The sequence below is a fragment of the Remersonia thermophila genome, chromosome 1 (assembly GCF_042764415.1).
Source record: "Remersonia thermophila strain ATCC 22073 chromosome 1, whole genome shotgun sequence".
NCBI lineage: Eukaryota > Fungi > Ascomycota > Sordariomycetes > Sordariales > Chaetomiaceae > Remersonia > Remersonia thermophila.
In genome coordinates, this window is record NC_092217.1 from 2,540,875 (window position 1) to 2,553,772 (window position 12,898).

The 12,898-nt window shown below is 58.2% G+C and overlaps 3 protein-coding genes across 3 annotated transcripts; 2 read left to right on the top strand and 1 right to left on the bottom strand.

Annotated features, from left to right (window-relative positions):
* Positions 1 to 752: 752 nt before the first annotated feature.
* VTJ83DRAFT_721 (uncharacterized protein) lies at positions 753 to 3,923 on the top strand (the record flags this gene model as incomplete). The annotated part of the gene is made up of 9 exons (XM_071014007.1): positions 753 to 926; positions 991 to 1,583; positions 1,646 to 1,738; positions 1,804 to 1,988; positions 2,161 to 2,349; positions 2,440 to 2,926; positions 3,008 to 3,220; positions 3,281 to 3,466; positions 3,533 to 3,923. 9 exons carry the CDS (start codon positions 753 to 755, stop codon positions 3,921 to 3,923), a joined length of 2,511 nt encoding a protein of 836 aa, XP_070870074.1.
* A 598-nt stretch (positions 3,924 to 4,521) lies between these two features.
* On the bottom strand, positions 4,522 to 6,780 carry VTJ83DRAFT_722 (uncharacterized protein; the record flags this gene model as incomplete). The annotated part of the gene is made up of 3 exons (XM_071014018.1): positions 4,522 to 6,016; positions 6,070 to 6,476; positions 6,541 to 6,780. 3 exons carry the CDS (start codon positions 6,778 to 6,780, stop codon positions 4,522 to 4,524), a joined length of 2,142 nt encoding a protein of 713 aa, XP_070870075.1.
* Positions 6,781 to 10,354: 3,574 nt separating this feature from the next.
* VTJ83DRAFT_723 (uncharacterized protein) lies at positions 10,355 to 11,468 on the top strand (the record flags this gene model as incomplete). Its single annotated transcript, XM_071014029.1, has 4 exons — positions 10,355 to 10,516; positions 10,602 to 10,644; positions 10,706 to 10,912; positions 10,981 to 11,468. 4 exons carry the CDS (start codon positions 10,355 to 10,357, stop codon positions 11,466 to 11,468), a joined length of 900 nt encoding a protein of 299 aa, XP_070870076.1.
* Between the last annotated feature and the right edge of the window lie 1,430 nt (positions 11,469 to 12,898).

Here is a 12,898-nt window from a genome sequence, read left to right on the forward strand (position 1 = left end):
CTTGCGGCGCAGGTTGGGGTCATTGTTGCACAACCTCACTTGGGCTCGTTCAAAGAGGGTGAGAGTCCGCTCATTCCTTGGCTTCTCCAGAATCGCCACGTTGGGTTCCATGGGTACCGTGCTTAATAACGAGACAATACCGGGGGATCTCCTCTGGGATCCAGACAGGCAGTTCCTGGGCGGAGATGTGGTGATATGATAATTTGAAGAGACGCGTTATCAAAGCAACCTACCCAAGCATTAGGCAGGGCTGGCCGTTCAAATCTTGATCCCATTCTTACGCAGTAGCTAAACGTTCAGGCAGACTCAGGCGTCCGTGGTTTGTGCATATGTTGCACGACCGGCTCGGGATTTTCTCGAGGAATTTGCCCCCAAGAAACGCCAAGTGTCGTGCAAGTGAATGGCCAACAAATCACTTCTCTCCAAGATTCTCCGTTGATTCGACAGAAAAAACGCTGTGAGGGCGCCGGCTGCAGATAACACCAAAGACGCAAGGGGGGGCTGTGCTGGTGTGGGCGAAGGTCATTTACATAGTAAGGAAGTGTGCCAATTAACGTTTAGTAGTATACCTGCTGCCAAGAAGCTCCAACTTCAACGTAGCAAACACAGCCACAGGGGGCGGTGAGCACTTCGCCTACCCTATGGAAGTCAGGCTCGTTCGATCAGCCACCTAGGTACCAGGTACATTTGGTCGCCCGATTTCTTTCCTCCTGAGAGCACCAACTCAAGACTGACAATCGAAAAAGACCACAATGGCTGCAGAAAAGAACTTGAAGCGCCCTCGTCCAGAGTCTTGGGATGAAGATGAAGATGCGAGAGACCGGTGGGGAAAGCAAGTCACTCGGGCTGCCGAAGGAGACAAGCCAGCCGCTACTCCTGCAAATGCCGGTATACCCCAAACGCAAGATATCATCTGTTATGGCGCCGTACGTGTTACAGACCCCTGGGCCCGGTCCGACAGGAAGCTTGCTAACAGAAGTCTTGGCCCAGTTTCACGAAGTTATGGCATCGCTGCTCTCTGACGCCGATTTTCCTTCCTCGATGCGTGTCAGCACCGAAAGATTTGCTACCTTTCACGTTAGAAAGCACAACGAATGCTTTGTACTTGATTCGACCAACAGGCCTCAGTTTGGCGTGCTGGACAACAGTACCACACGCATGCTGACCGCCGTGGCTAACTTGGAAGCTGTTCGCCTAGAGGCCGTGGTTGAGTGTGCTCAGGCTCTCAAGAGGCCCAAGAAGGCAACAGCCAGGACTAAAATCTTTCGTCTAAGCATCAACATTCTGGGGCCGGCATTTCTATCGAACGAGTTGGCTACGAGGCTGGGCCATGTCGATGGCTACCTACAGCATCCCATGACAGTGCCTCAAGGTATCAGATACGAAAACCCGCAATATTTTCGCTCCAGAAGCGATAGATCTGGCATGGATCACCTTGTCGGCACCTCTGGGAAGAGTTCAATGACCTTGATAACACAACCAGCGGATACATTCAGCAAGATGATGGAGGATCTGAGCGAGGTATCTTGTAACGAACGCTACAAGGTACCGCCCTGTGAGGGTTTGATCACCCCACTGCAAGAGTAGGCCGTTTTTGTTTTTCCAACTTACTCCGCACATGTTGGAACTAAGAATTGCGCTTCAGGCACCAGAAAGATGGGATTCTTTTCATCTTGTCCAGAGAAGAAGAGGTGTTGAATCAGGGGACGGGAAGCGAGACCTATCAAGTACCCGAGAGGTATGTTTGGATCTCGAATAATAGCAGCTTGCCCCGTTGTCTCAAGACTGATCAAGGCCTACTAGAAACGCGGAACTGTCGAATGGCCGATGCGGCGGAATCATTGCCGATACGATGGGTCTGGGAAAGACCCTCACTGTTCTGGTGGCTATTGCGTTGACCAGGGATTCCGCTCTCCAGCGGGCACGCTTTGACCACGGAGACCACGAAACCTGGACGCACGGAACACTTGTGGTAGTGCCATCTGTTCGTATGTACACTCACCTTTATTGACGCGGATTCCAGCCTTGGCTGAGGAGGGCTTGCGCTAAGAATAGGGCAACGTAGAGCTGATGGAAGGCTGGCTGGCCCAGATCCGACAGTAAGTTCTGGTTGTCCCTCGCGACCCCGTCTTCTTCAGCGTGATGGTCAATCTAACAGAGCTCATGGCAGGCATTTTGTTGACGGTGCGCTGAAGGCCTTCAAGTTCCATGGGAATAGTAGGCCATGCAGTGCACAGTCACTCATGTCGTATGATGTAGTCCTGACGACATATGCAACCCTGGCCATGGACGAGAGACGAACTGGCATTCTCTACCAGCTTGACTGGCATCGGGTGGTTCTTGACGAAGGTAAGTGATCCGCAGGAGTGAATGAGCGTTCAAACATTTTCTCTTGATCCCTGGGGACATGCGTTTTTGCCCTCTGACAAAGATCGTCAGCCCATTACATCCGCAACGCGAAGAGCCAGCAATATCGTGCAGTATCAAAAGTATCGACAACTCGACGGTGGTGCATTACGGGAACCCCAATCCAGAATACGATGGGAGACTTGTCTTCCCTCGTAGGCTTCCTGCAGTTACCCTCGATCGAGACGAAAGAGCAGTTCAAGAAACTGATCCTGCGGCCGCTGTCGGAAGATGGAGATGCCTTTGCCGTACCACTACGAGCTTACTTGAAGCGCTATTGCCTACGACGGACGGCAAATCATCACAAGATTCCAGCCAGGCACGACCATGTCGTGCCCATTCGCCTCTCAAAGAATGAACGGGACAACTACGATCGTGTCTTGAGCCAGGCTCGACGCGAGGTTGACATGTTGGTCAGTAGTAAAGGGCGAATTGACGGCGCCCAGATCGTGGAGACCTTCATGCGTCTACGCATGCTGTGCAATCTCGGTACAGAGCATCGATGGTGTGATCTTTCCAGGTAGGCACCCTAGCTCAGCGAGAGAGCACCGCATGTTACTTTCCGGCTTAGGTAGCTAACTAAGATTTTCCTCGATGGCAGCTTATACGCCCAACCTGCGGAACCAGCCAACGACTCGATCGTCCACCCCTTACCTCCACAGAATGAAGCAGTGAACTTTATTCAGGGGCCTGATCAACAATCTTCCAGTTGCACAGCTCTGATCCCTACAGGATCACCAGCCCCGCAATCCTTTGTCTCCACGAAACTCTTAGCAGTCGTGAACAATATCAGCAGCCACTTGGACGCGAAGCAGTAAGCACCGGGTGCTCGGCCTTTTCAAGCTCAAAACGCGCTGATCATAAACATTGGCAGCATTGTATTCTCTTCCTGGACCTCAACTCTCGATGCCTTAAAGCGGCTTCTCAGCGAAAATAGCATCCAGTATCGGCAGGTTGATGGGCGCACACCGGATAGCGCGAGGCCTCGGTGGCTTGAAGAGTTCAGGCAATCCCCATCACTGCATGTGCTTCTCATGTCGATAGAAACGGGCGCAGTAGGGTAAGTTGTGACCTCCGAGGCACTAACCACCCCGTTTGCCAACCGTCAATAACAACCGGCAATCAGTCTCAACCTGGCCGCGGCGAACTATGTCCATCTGGTCGAGCCTCACTGGAACCCGGCCGTCGAGCGCCAGGCAGAAGCCCGCGTGCTGCGCATCGGGCAGCGAAGAGAAGTCCATATCTTCCGATACATCACCGAAAACACCATTGAGCAGGTGGGTTTAGAGACCTTGATCCCCTGGTTCAGGCTGGCCCTGGGATCTATCATCCAGGTCTCTCATCCCTATCGTTTTTTTGAGGTGCTAATCGGACGTGCAGGACATCATGAAGCTGCAAGAAATGAAGACACAACTGGCCCTAGTCACCATGGGAGACACCTCCGATACAATGGCGAATCTCAGCCTCGAGGCATGAATAGATTCCAGCATGATGACTTGGTAGCATGTAAGACCTGACAGGATTGATGTTTTAGAACTTAAAGGCGCTTCTCAGACTGTAAGCCCCTCGTATCTTCCGTCCTCAATCATGACCTCGATGGTCGATAGGGTTCACTGGGTCGAATTAGAAGTATCCTGGGCAACCTTTGGATTTCTCGTCATCGGCGTTGGGCTTTCTTTGTCTGGAATAGGGGTAAGGGCGCATCCAGCTTCAATGTGACACGACCAAAGACCGTCATCAGGCTGTTTGCCGTATCCCGGGGAGCAAAAATGAGCACCCTGGATGATGACTGACCATGATATCAGTCGTAGAAAGCCCTTCAGGGGCCAGTGTCATGGGGATGAAGACGGTCCCCGCGCGCGTTTTGGCTACCAGTATCAAAACAGCGGTTGGCTCACAATGAAGAATTGCTTCTTGAAGATATAACTACACACGCTTGTGAAAATGAGGCACAACGCTTTGCAGAAAGGGACGACAAGGCTACCGTCGTTTCCTCTCTCGACCAGCCGAGTGAGAGCCATCAATCATCATAAAAGACGTGAACATTGAAGCAAACATGCCAACGCCGAAGAAAAGCCCCGTTAAGTCATTACAGTACATCTTCTACCGTCCCTGCTACCTATCCATCACGGCCAGTTCATTTTTGAACCCTGTTACCATCGTGTACCCGAGCTCGGCCGCTTCGAGGCTGCGCTCCGCCATCTCCTTGTGTCCCAGGGCCTCGTACGCCTCGCCCAGCCTCCGCAACGCCTTGACAACGTGGAGCGACATCAACGCGGTGTTGCCCGACTGCGAGTACAAGTCGCGGGGATCCCAGACTTCGCTCTCGTCGGGCACGCGGAAGCCAAAGTTCCTCAACACCTTCAGCGCATACTTGACCACCTTGGCGTGGTTCTTGCGCCCGCGATGCGCCCCGACGAGCCAGTTGCAGGGGTAGATGAGCGTCAGCCGAGGGACGCCCTCGACGTAGATGCTCGCCTCGTGCGCCTCCTCGAGCTGCTTCGTCAGCTTGTCGACGGCGCGGATCGAGGCGTCTGGGATCAGCTCCCGCCCCGGCAGCTTCTTGTTGCACAGCTTCTCGACCGCGGCGAGCAGCTCCTTGCGCCGGGCCAGGCCGCCCTCGGAGCAGCGCTTTTCGGTGGTGCACAGGTCGCAGTCGCACGCAAAGCCCCAGCCCTCCCGCTGCTGCTGCGCGCGCACGTCCGGCAGCGACTTGACCGGCACGTACTGGTGGAACAGCTCGTCGCCGGCCTTGATGTCGCGCGTCGCGCGGCTGATGAGCACGTCGCCGACGAACGACCGCATCGTGTTGGGGACGCAGCTGTGGTTCATGGCGGCGGCGTGCACCCACAGCCCCTTGGCCATGCGGCCCTCGACGCGCGTGGCCCGCGTGTCCGCCACCGTCGACCGCGGCGCGCTGAAGCAGTTGGTCGTGCGGATCGCCTCGAGGAGGAAGACGTCCACGACGGGCACGCCGTCGACAACGGTGCCCTCCAGCCCGCTGCGCTCGTACGTGCCGTGGTGCATGCCCAGGACCTGGCTGTTCAGCGACGGGTTCTCGCACAGCTGGCGCACCATGAGGGCGTACAGCGCCGCCGACGCCCGCGACGGGTCGTACTGGTTGGGCATGAGGGTGGCCTTTTCGACAAAGACGATCTCGCCGGCCTTGATGTCGCGCGTGGCGAACAGGCCGCGGCCGTGGTGCTCGGACGGGCCGACGCGGGTGTTGCTCAGGAAGCTGCCGCGGTCGAGGTGGACGTGGTTGGGCGCCAGCGAGGCGAGCATCTCGGGGAAGTCGTAGGAGCCGGTCTCTTCCTCGCGGAGGCGGGCGGCGCAGCGGGCATGCTCTTTTTGGATGCCGTCGTGGCTGGGGTTGAGCTCGAGAGCTTTGCTGAGCAGGGTGTTGCTCTCGGCGTAGCTGCAGAGGCCGTAGGCCGCGCGGCCGGCGTTGTAGTAGGCCTTCCAGTCCTGAGGGCCGCCGGTGCGGGAGGCGAGAGCGTCGGACTTGGCGGCGTCGTACCGGCCCAGGATCAAGTTGACGCCGGCCCGCTTGGTGAAGATGGGCGCCTTGAAAGCGTCATCTTCCGATGCCTCGATGGCTTCCGTGTAGCTGGGAAGGGTCAGCCGAGATGCTCTTCACCGCAATCGGTTCCCAGCGCTCACCAGAACACGGCCGTGGGAAAGTCCTTTTCGATAAACGCGTGGTCGCCGGCCTTCTTCCAGTCCTCGGCCGTTTTGAGCAGGGGACCCAGCCGCAGCGGCTCCGGGATGATGGGATCCGTGAAGCGGAGAAGGATGACATCGGAGGGGTGGTCAACGCAAATGATAAAGTCGCGCTCGGCGCCGTTGTTCTTGTAGTACGGCTCCTTGACGGCGATAACGCAGCCCTCGGGCACGCCCGACAAGATGGAGGAGTCGGGCTGGTTGTAGATGGCGAGCTTGTCGGCATTGCCGAACTCATCCTCCACCACGCTGACGGCACCGGCGCCCACGAAGGGAGGGCTGACAGCCTTGACGATGATTCCCTTGCCGCGGTGGTGCGTCTCGGGATGGAGCTCGCTGAGAGGGATCTGCGAGCTTTCATGAGCAACCGTGGCCTCCTCTGCATGGTGAGGGGGCGGTTCGATGACATACGATCTCGAGATCCCGGATCGACTTGGTCGATGCGGGGTACGCCTCGGAGAGGATCGGCTGCTTCACTGGCCGCGGCGCATTGGGCGAGTCATCTTGGGTCTTGAGGTAGGTCTGGTGTGTCTGCAAGAGCTCCTCCTTGGTGAACCTCTTGGGCTTGAGCCCTTTGGTGGTGAGGGGGGCATCCGCCGCCGCCTTGTCCGCGGTCACGGGCAAGCCGGGCGCGGAGACAGCCACAGCCATTCTCTGGAACGGAGGTGCGTTTGTGCTGGATGGCGCAACGTTGTCCCGGCGCGAGTTGACGACGGCGAGGTCTCGGGCGGTGAATTCTTGAATGCCGACAACTCCAACGATATTCGGAGATAGCTGTTCTGCTGCCCGCGATGTCGAGACGACAAGCCGATGTTAAGTGGCCGACACCGCGGGATCTTGGAGGCAAGGTGGCATTCTCGGAGCTTCAAGAGCCGCAACTCATTCCGCCCTAGTGGGCTTGGGTGTGCTGTAGTTATTAGCCGTGGTCCCGAAACTAATGCGCCAGCGGGGAATGCGGAGAAGCCATTCAGGGGCTCCGGGCCCAACCGCCGCCAAGATCTTCCCTCTTTGGGCAGTCTCTGGGCGACCGTTGCGCGCTTGTCATGCGGACCGGGCCGGACGCATAATTGGCAATGTTATTTGATTCGCCGGTCGTGGCCCTCAGGCCTCTCAACAATGCTCCGGTGTCTGACCGTCCCGTCACGGGTCGCCCGTGGCTGGAGACCGAGCCATGCCCCGTGAGCAGGTCTCCCGGAGATGCAGCGATCCTCCGTCAAACCGGCCGGGAGCGAGCTTGGCCGCCGCCCCAGCCGCGGTTGCTTAGGGGGCCCGCTCGAGATCCCATTCCCTGGCCGTCTTGGCCTGTCAAGAACGGCTGTGAAGTCTCTCGGGCCGTTCTCGATCGGAGCCTTCCTGACACCAAGCCCGGGATATTTCCCCCCCTCCCGGCATGCGGCAAGCAGTGGCACCTTGGGTGGTAACGCAGGCGGCATAACGTTACCTCCTCCGCAGCGTTGAGAGAGAGAGCTTTGACCACAGAGGCACTGGAATCCCCAAAGCATCGGGCCCCGACTCGGCGTGCCAAGCTCTTACAACGGTCTGCGCGCAGGTCATGGATTGCTCACGGCGTTCAAACTCGACAGCCGCCACGACTGAAGTATTGGCCGATGTACATAAGGGTTGGCGATGAACTATAAGCAGCATGATCATGCTCGACATATCCAAGTGACCAGCGGCATATTCAATTGTACCATGTTGTCGGTGAGTCCCCAGCAGGAATAGGTAGCAGGATATCGCAAATCGCCTAGCATAAGCTGAGCGTGCAAGTCCGACAGGCTCCGCAAAACTGAACCAATCTTTTTCATTAGCATCCCTTGTTTCGACAAATTCATCACTAGGGAGTAGGATTTGATGCTCGTCCGCTTGCAAAATCGCACTTGCAGCGCCGCGTGCGGGATCCCCGGCGGCTGGATTTTCCTCGGCGTAAACACGCGAAAAGACCCAGTCATGGCCGTAAATACCTTGTTGCCGTGGCATTCCCATGGCTGCGCAAGAGCCTCCGGGAAGTAGTCCGCAAGCTGAGGTAGATCTCTTTCGTATCCTGGCTGATTCCAACATGGTCCCAGTGGAGGCACCAGGAGAGCGAATCCCCTGCGGGGTTCGAGCTCGTAGAGATCACCAGATATCTCGTGAGAGCCGGTGGGATCTGCAGCGGGGAGCCATCCGTGCCACTTGCGTGGCTCATCATATACTTCATCTTCATGGTCTTCGAGAGATTCGTTGTAAGCTCAAGGCTCCACGTATTTTAACAGGGTCTGGATGATCGAGCGCTCTCCATTGACGGAAAGGAGTTCTTTGTTTGGGAGCATCGCGGTTCGACGCATAGAGTCGCGTGTACAAGGCCGTAAACTTCTGAGCGCCGCGGGAGGTGAAGACGGTAACGTTGGAAAGAACGCTGAGTCCGTCCATATCGGCAGGGCACCACGTCACCTGGAACATAAATGGCACGAGAGGTGGGGGACTCGAGACCGCAGGGGGCGAGGGCGGCGCAAGAATGATCATGTCGTCTAATTGATACTCGACAGCTCACGCATGTTCGACGGAACAAAGCGTTTCCACCATGATGCGCACGAGAGTTACCAAGATGGAGGGGATTACCTAGGCAGGAGTCGCCTTGGGTGGCCTCCGCATGATGATGGTGCGGAACACGCCCTCGGGGGCGGGTCCCTTCAGCTTGACCGCACAGTTGGCGCCCCAGTTGCTCCCGTCGGTGTTGGTCACACCCCATCTCTCCGTGACGTTGAGATCCAGCGTGTCGACATCTTGATAACCGAACTTCCTGTAGAGCTTGTAGCCGATGGGAGAGGCCTCGACCCACGCAGGCAGGCCGAGGCGATCGGCCAGCTCAACCCCCCACTTCATCAAAGCAGATCCAGCTCCGAGACGCTGGCGGGACGGGGAGCAGGCGAGCAGGCCAAGATCTGGAACCCGGTGAGCAGCCATGAGCGGAGATTGTTGCAGGCGGGTGGTGCCCGGTTGGGGCATGACTTACACAGGGCAGCTTCCCCCTTGGCAAGACGCTGTGACAAGCGCAACATCTCACCGATGAAGGCGTCGATGACGGCTATGTTGCAACCCTCGCCAAACGTCTCGGTGGTGCATTCGACTTGGTCCTTTTGCCACTCCTCCTCGGGGAGCGGCGCGGTCTGCAACCTCCACTTGGCGAATGCGACAACCTCGCCATCGTTGCCGGCAGGATCGGCATCCGACAGCAGCTCAGCAACGCAGACGAAGGTCTGGTTCTTTGAAGGATCGGCTCCCTCGGCCGCAGGGCGCCGGAATATGCGATCGGCGAATTTCCGCGTCACATCAGCCGAGGGACCGCCGGGATACATGAGCTGGTCCATGACGCTGTCCCCAAAGGCGTCAAAGTGGATGGCGGAGATGGCGTCGACATCGGCCTGGGTGGCTTCGCGGATGCGTATCCGGGGCTTCGACGGCGTGTCGGCCATGGTTGCTCTTTGGGTCCTGCGTGCTTGCGTTGCTCAGGAAGCGGAGTGCAAGCGGGTGCAAGTGAAGGGTTATCCGCTCAGTGTCCCTCGAGGATCCCGACTCCGGGCCGGGCCGGGTCGGAGATTTACGCTCGGTGTCTTGGTTGGGATGCGTAGGGAGGCAGACCTGCGGGGATTAAGCCGGCCAAGGTCCGTCAGGCGGTTGTAGGCCGTTTTCACAGCGCGGGCGGCGACTCAGGGGGGGAAAAGGAGCGGTTGCTTGGCAGCTCGGGCGGTTGACAGGCCGAGCTCCAGTGCGTGGATGATATAATTATCCCGGCCAGGAAGGACGCCGGTCTTGGATGGGCCGACGGCCGCCGCTTGCCGGCCCCACTCTGCAAACCACCCATCTCAGGTAGTTATCTGACCCGATCAAGGCCCCAAAGCTCCTCAAAGAACAAGAAGTGGCCGAGATCTCCACGGGGATGGGACCGGCGTCTACATGGACAACATCCGTGGAATTGCAAGCAACATGAAGCTCTTGTGCACCGAGAAACGACAAAGTCCGCGATGGCCCAACCGTCGCGTCGAGGCATGCTGCTGTGTAAGTCCCGGAACCAATCAACGGGGGGGATTACCTATTATTCAGCCTACCCCACCGGGGGTCCCAGAGCTTCGCAGGCACAGGCCCGTTAGAGTCAGGTAGCCAGCGCGCCATCGTTCGATAGGAACGGGAGTGCTACCTCGAAACACTCCCCCAACGTCTCGTCTGCCCCCAGCTCCTCGGTGCCGCAATGGAAGCCTTGCGGACAAGATTGCTCTTGTCGATACCGCTCATACTCATTGCGTATTTTCTCAGCCGTGCGCCGTCCAGGATGTCTTCGGTCGCCCCGTCCAACCCATGGGCCGATGGCCCGCTGAAGCTGATTACGACGCCCCAGTTCCAGACCAAAAAGGTACCAGCACCGTCTCCAGTCCCCATGAACGCCAGGATCCAGCAGGTTGAGGCATGATGGGCGCTGACTAGGCATCGTCCCACAGACCGACATCTTCACAACGGGCTCAACGCACATGGCTCTCCTCCGTACGTCTCCCCACTGCTGGCTCTCGCTCCGTGCGCCGCACCTAACACGGCACCCCCTTAGACAACGCCATCCTCCGCGGCTACAACTCCATCTACCACCAAGCGCCCCTTATCGCCGAGCAAGACAAAGCCCATTTTGTTGGCTACTGCCTCGCATGGTTCAAGTTCGTCAAGTCGCACCATGACGACGAGGAGGCGAACCTCTTCACCAAGATTGAGGATCTGCTCCAGGACAAGACCATTTTTGACGAGACACACAAGGAGCATGGTGAGCCTGCATTCGAGACCCTCCCGCGTTGGGGCCCCCCACCGTCGCTGACACACCTTGTTTTGCAGAGTCGTTCCTCTCCGGCCTCGCCGAGTTCGAACGCTATCTGTCCGGCCTCAAATCCCCCGCCGATTTCTCGGGCGAGGAGCTCGTCCGCATCATGAAGTCTTTCCAGGAACCTTTTGAGCAACACTTCCACAGCGAGATCTCCACCATCTCAAGGTTCGCGGACCACCCGAACGCGCCGAAGCAAGGGACGCCCGAGCACGACGCCGCCGCGGCAACGTTCAAGACGTGGGGCAAGAGCACCGTCACAAAGGCCGGCGTCACGGACGTCGTGCCCTTTTTCCTGCTCAACCTTGATCGCACCGTCGAGGACGGCTTGTGGGCGAACTGGCCCCCGATGCCGGCTCCCATCAAATGGGGCCTCATTAATCTTGCCGGGGCATGGAATTCGGGGTTCTGGAGATTTTCCTCGTGCGACTCCTCCGGGAAGCCTCAGGAATTGTGGGCGTACCGGGCCGCCGCCGCCCAGGGCAGCCAGGCCAAGAGCTAAGTCGTCGGCTTGCGTAGCTCACTGGGGGGTTGGACCTGATGGCTTGGACAGCAACGCCGCATCGTAAACTGTGGCGTTCTCATGAATGTATGAAGTACCTAGGCATCTAATATAGCGTGACAGCACATTTCAAGAGCTTGTGCCTTGATGCTCCTTTTGCCTGCCCTCCGTCGTCAAACAACAATGTGTGCTTCCACACAGCGACAGCCACCTCAAAACGGTCATTCATAGGAGCCTGCAGCCATCATCACCGGCGGCGGCTGGTTCATCGGCCCATACCACGTCTCCGGACCAATGGTGACCGGCCTGTTCATGATCAGCTCATCCTCCCAAGCACTTGACCTCGCATCAGCGGACACAGAGCCAGGGGGTACGGCATACCCTCCTCGCTCTTCATGGGAAGACATCATCCTCTGCTCTCCTGGCCCAGGCACCGCGCGAGGAGTTGGCCGGAACCAAAATCTCCCTTCGCCCACGGCGTCCCCAGAAACATTGCTCATCGTCGACCCCTGGTCCGAGTACGAGCTGTAGGACGCGTCGTCGAGCGATGCCTTTCCCGCGCGCATCCCTTTCTCGCTCGTCTCAACAAGCTTGGCAGCGAGTGCGCTGAGGGGGAACAGGATACAGAGCACGAGCAGCAGTCCCCAGGCCGCCACGAGGAGGGTGCAGGCTGTGCTGTTGCCGGCCGGAAAGTCGACGACGCGAGACCCCCCACCTCCGCTTCTCCTTCCGCCATCGACGCCGAGATCGACATCGAGATCGAGGTCCGTGTCATCATCGCCGCGGATGGAGACGGAACCGTCCTTGTTGGGAGCCGGCATGACAGCGAGCCCCTTGTCCGACGAGGCCGCTGCGCACTGGACGCCGTCGAGCGGCCGCCCGAGCAGAATGGCAAGCGCGAGAAAGGAAACAAGGAAGACGAGGTCGGCGATCCAGGTGAGCTTGTGCGCCATGCAGCGACGCGCGAACCTGGTGCAAGAGACGAGAGCCCAGAGGAGGGAGAAGGTAGACTGTGTGGTTCGCGTTCACGGCGTGCGATCTTAGTTTGGCGCTGCCTGCGATGATAATAGCCCAGCGGATGGTGGAATTGGGGCACCGGCGCGAGAGGAGACGGACGTACAAGGGTCAAAACTACGACGATCGGTACTGAGATGGCTCGGTTGTCCCTCACGGCGGTGCGTATGAGGTCTGTTTCCCGTTGCCCGTTCCGTTAGTGCTTCTTATTTTCCCATCCCGTGGAAATCCCCGCGGCTCCGGCTTCTCCCGTAGCTTTCTGGCATGCACATATGACCCAGAATTCCGATGATGACCATACTGGCAATGCCCTCGCCTACCCGCGCGGCGATAAAGACGCAGTCATAGACGCCCCGCGGCCGGAGATAGATCAGGTCGCGCGTTGCGGGGTTGTTCTTCATGGACGGTCCAGAGCC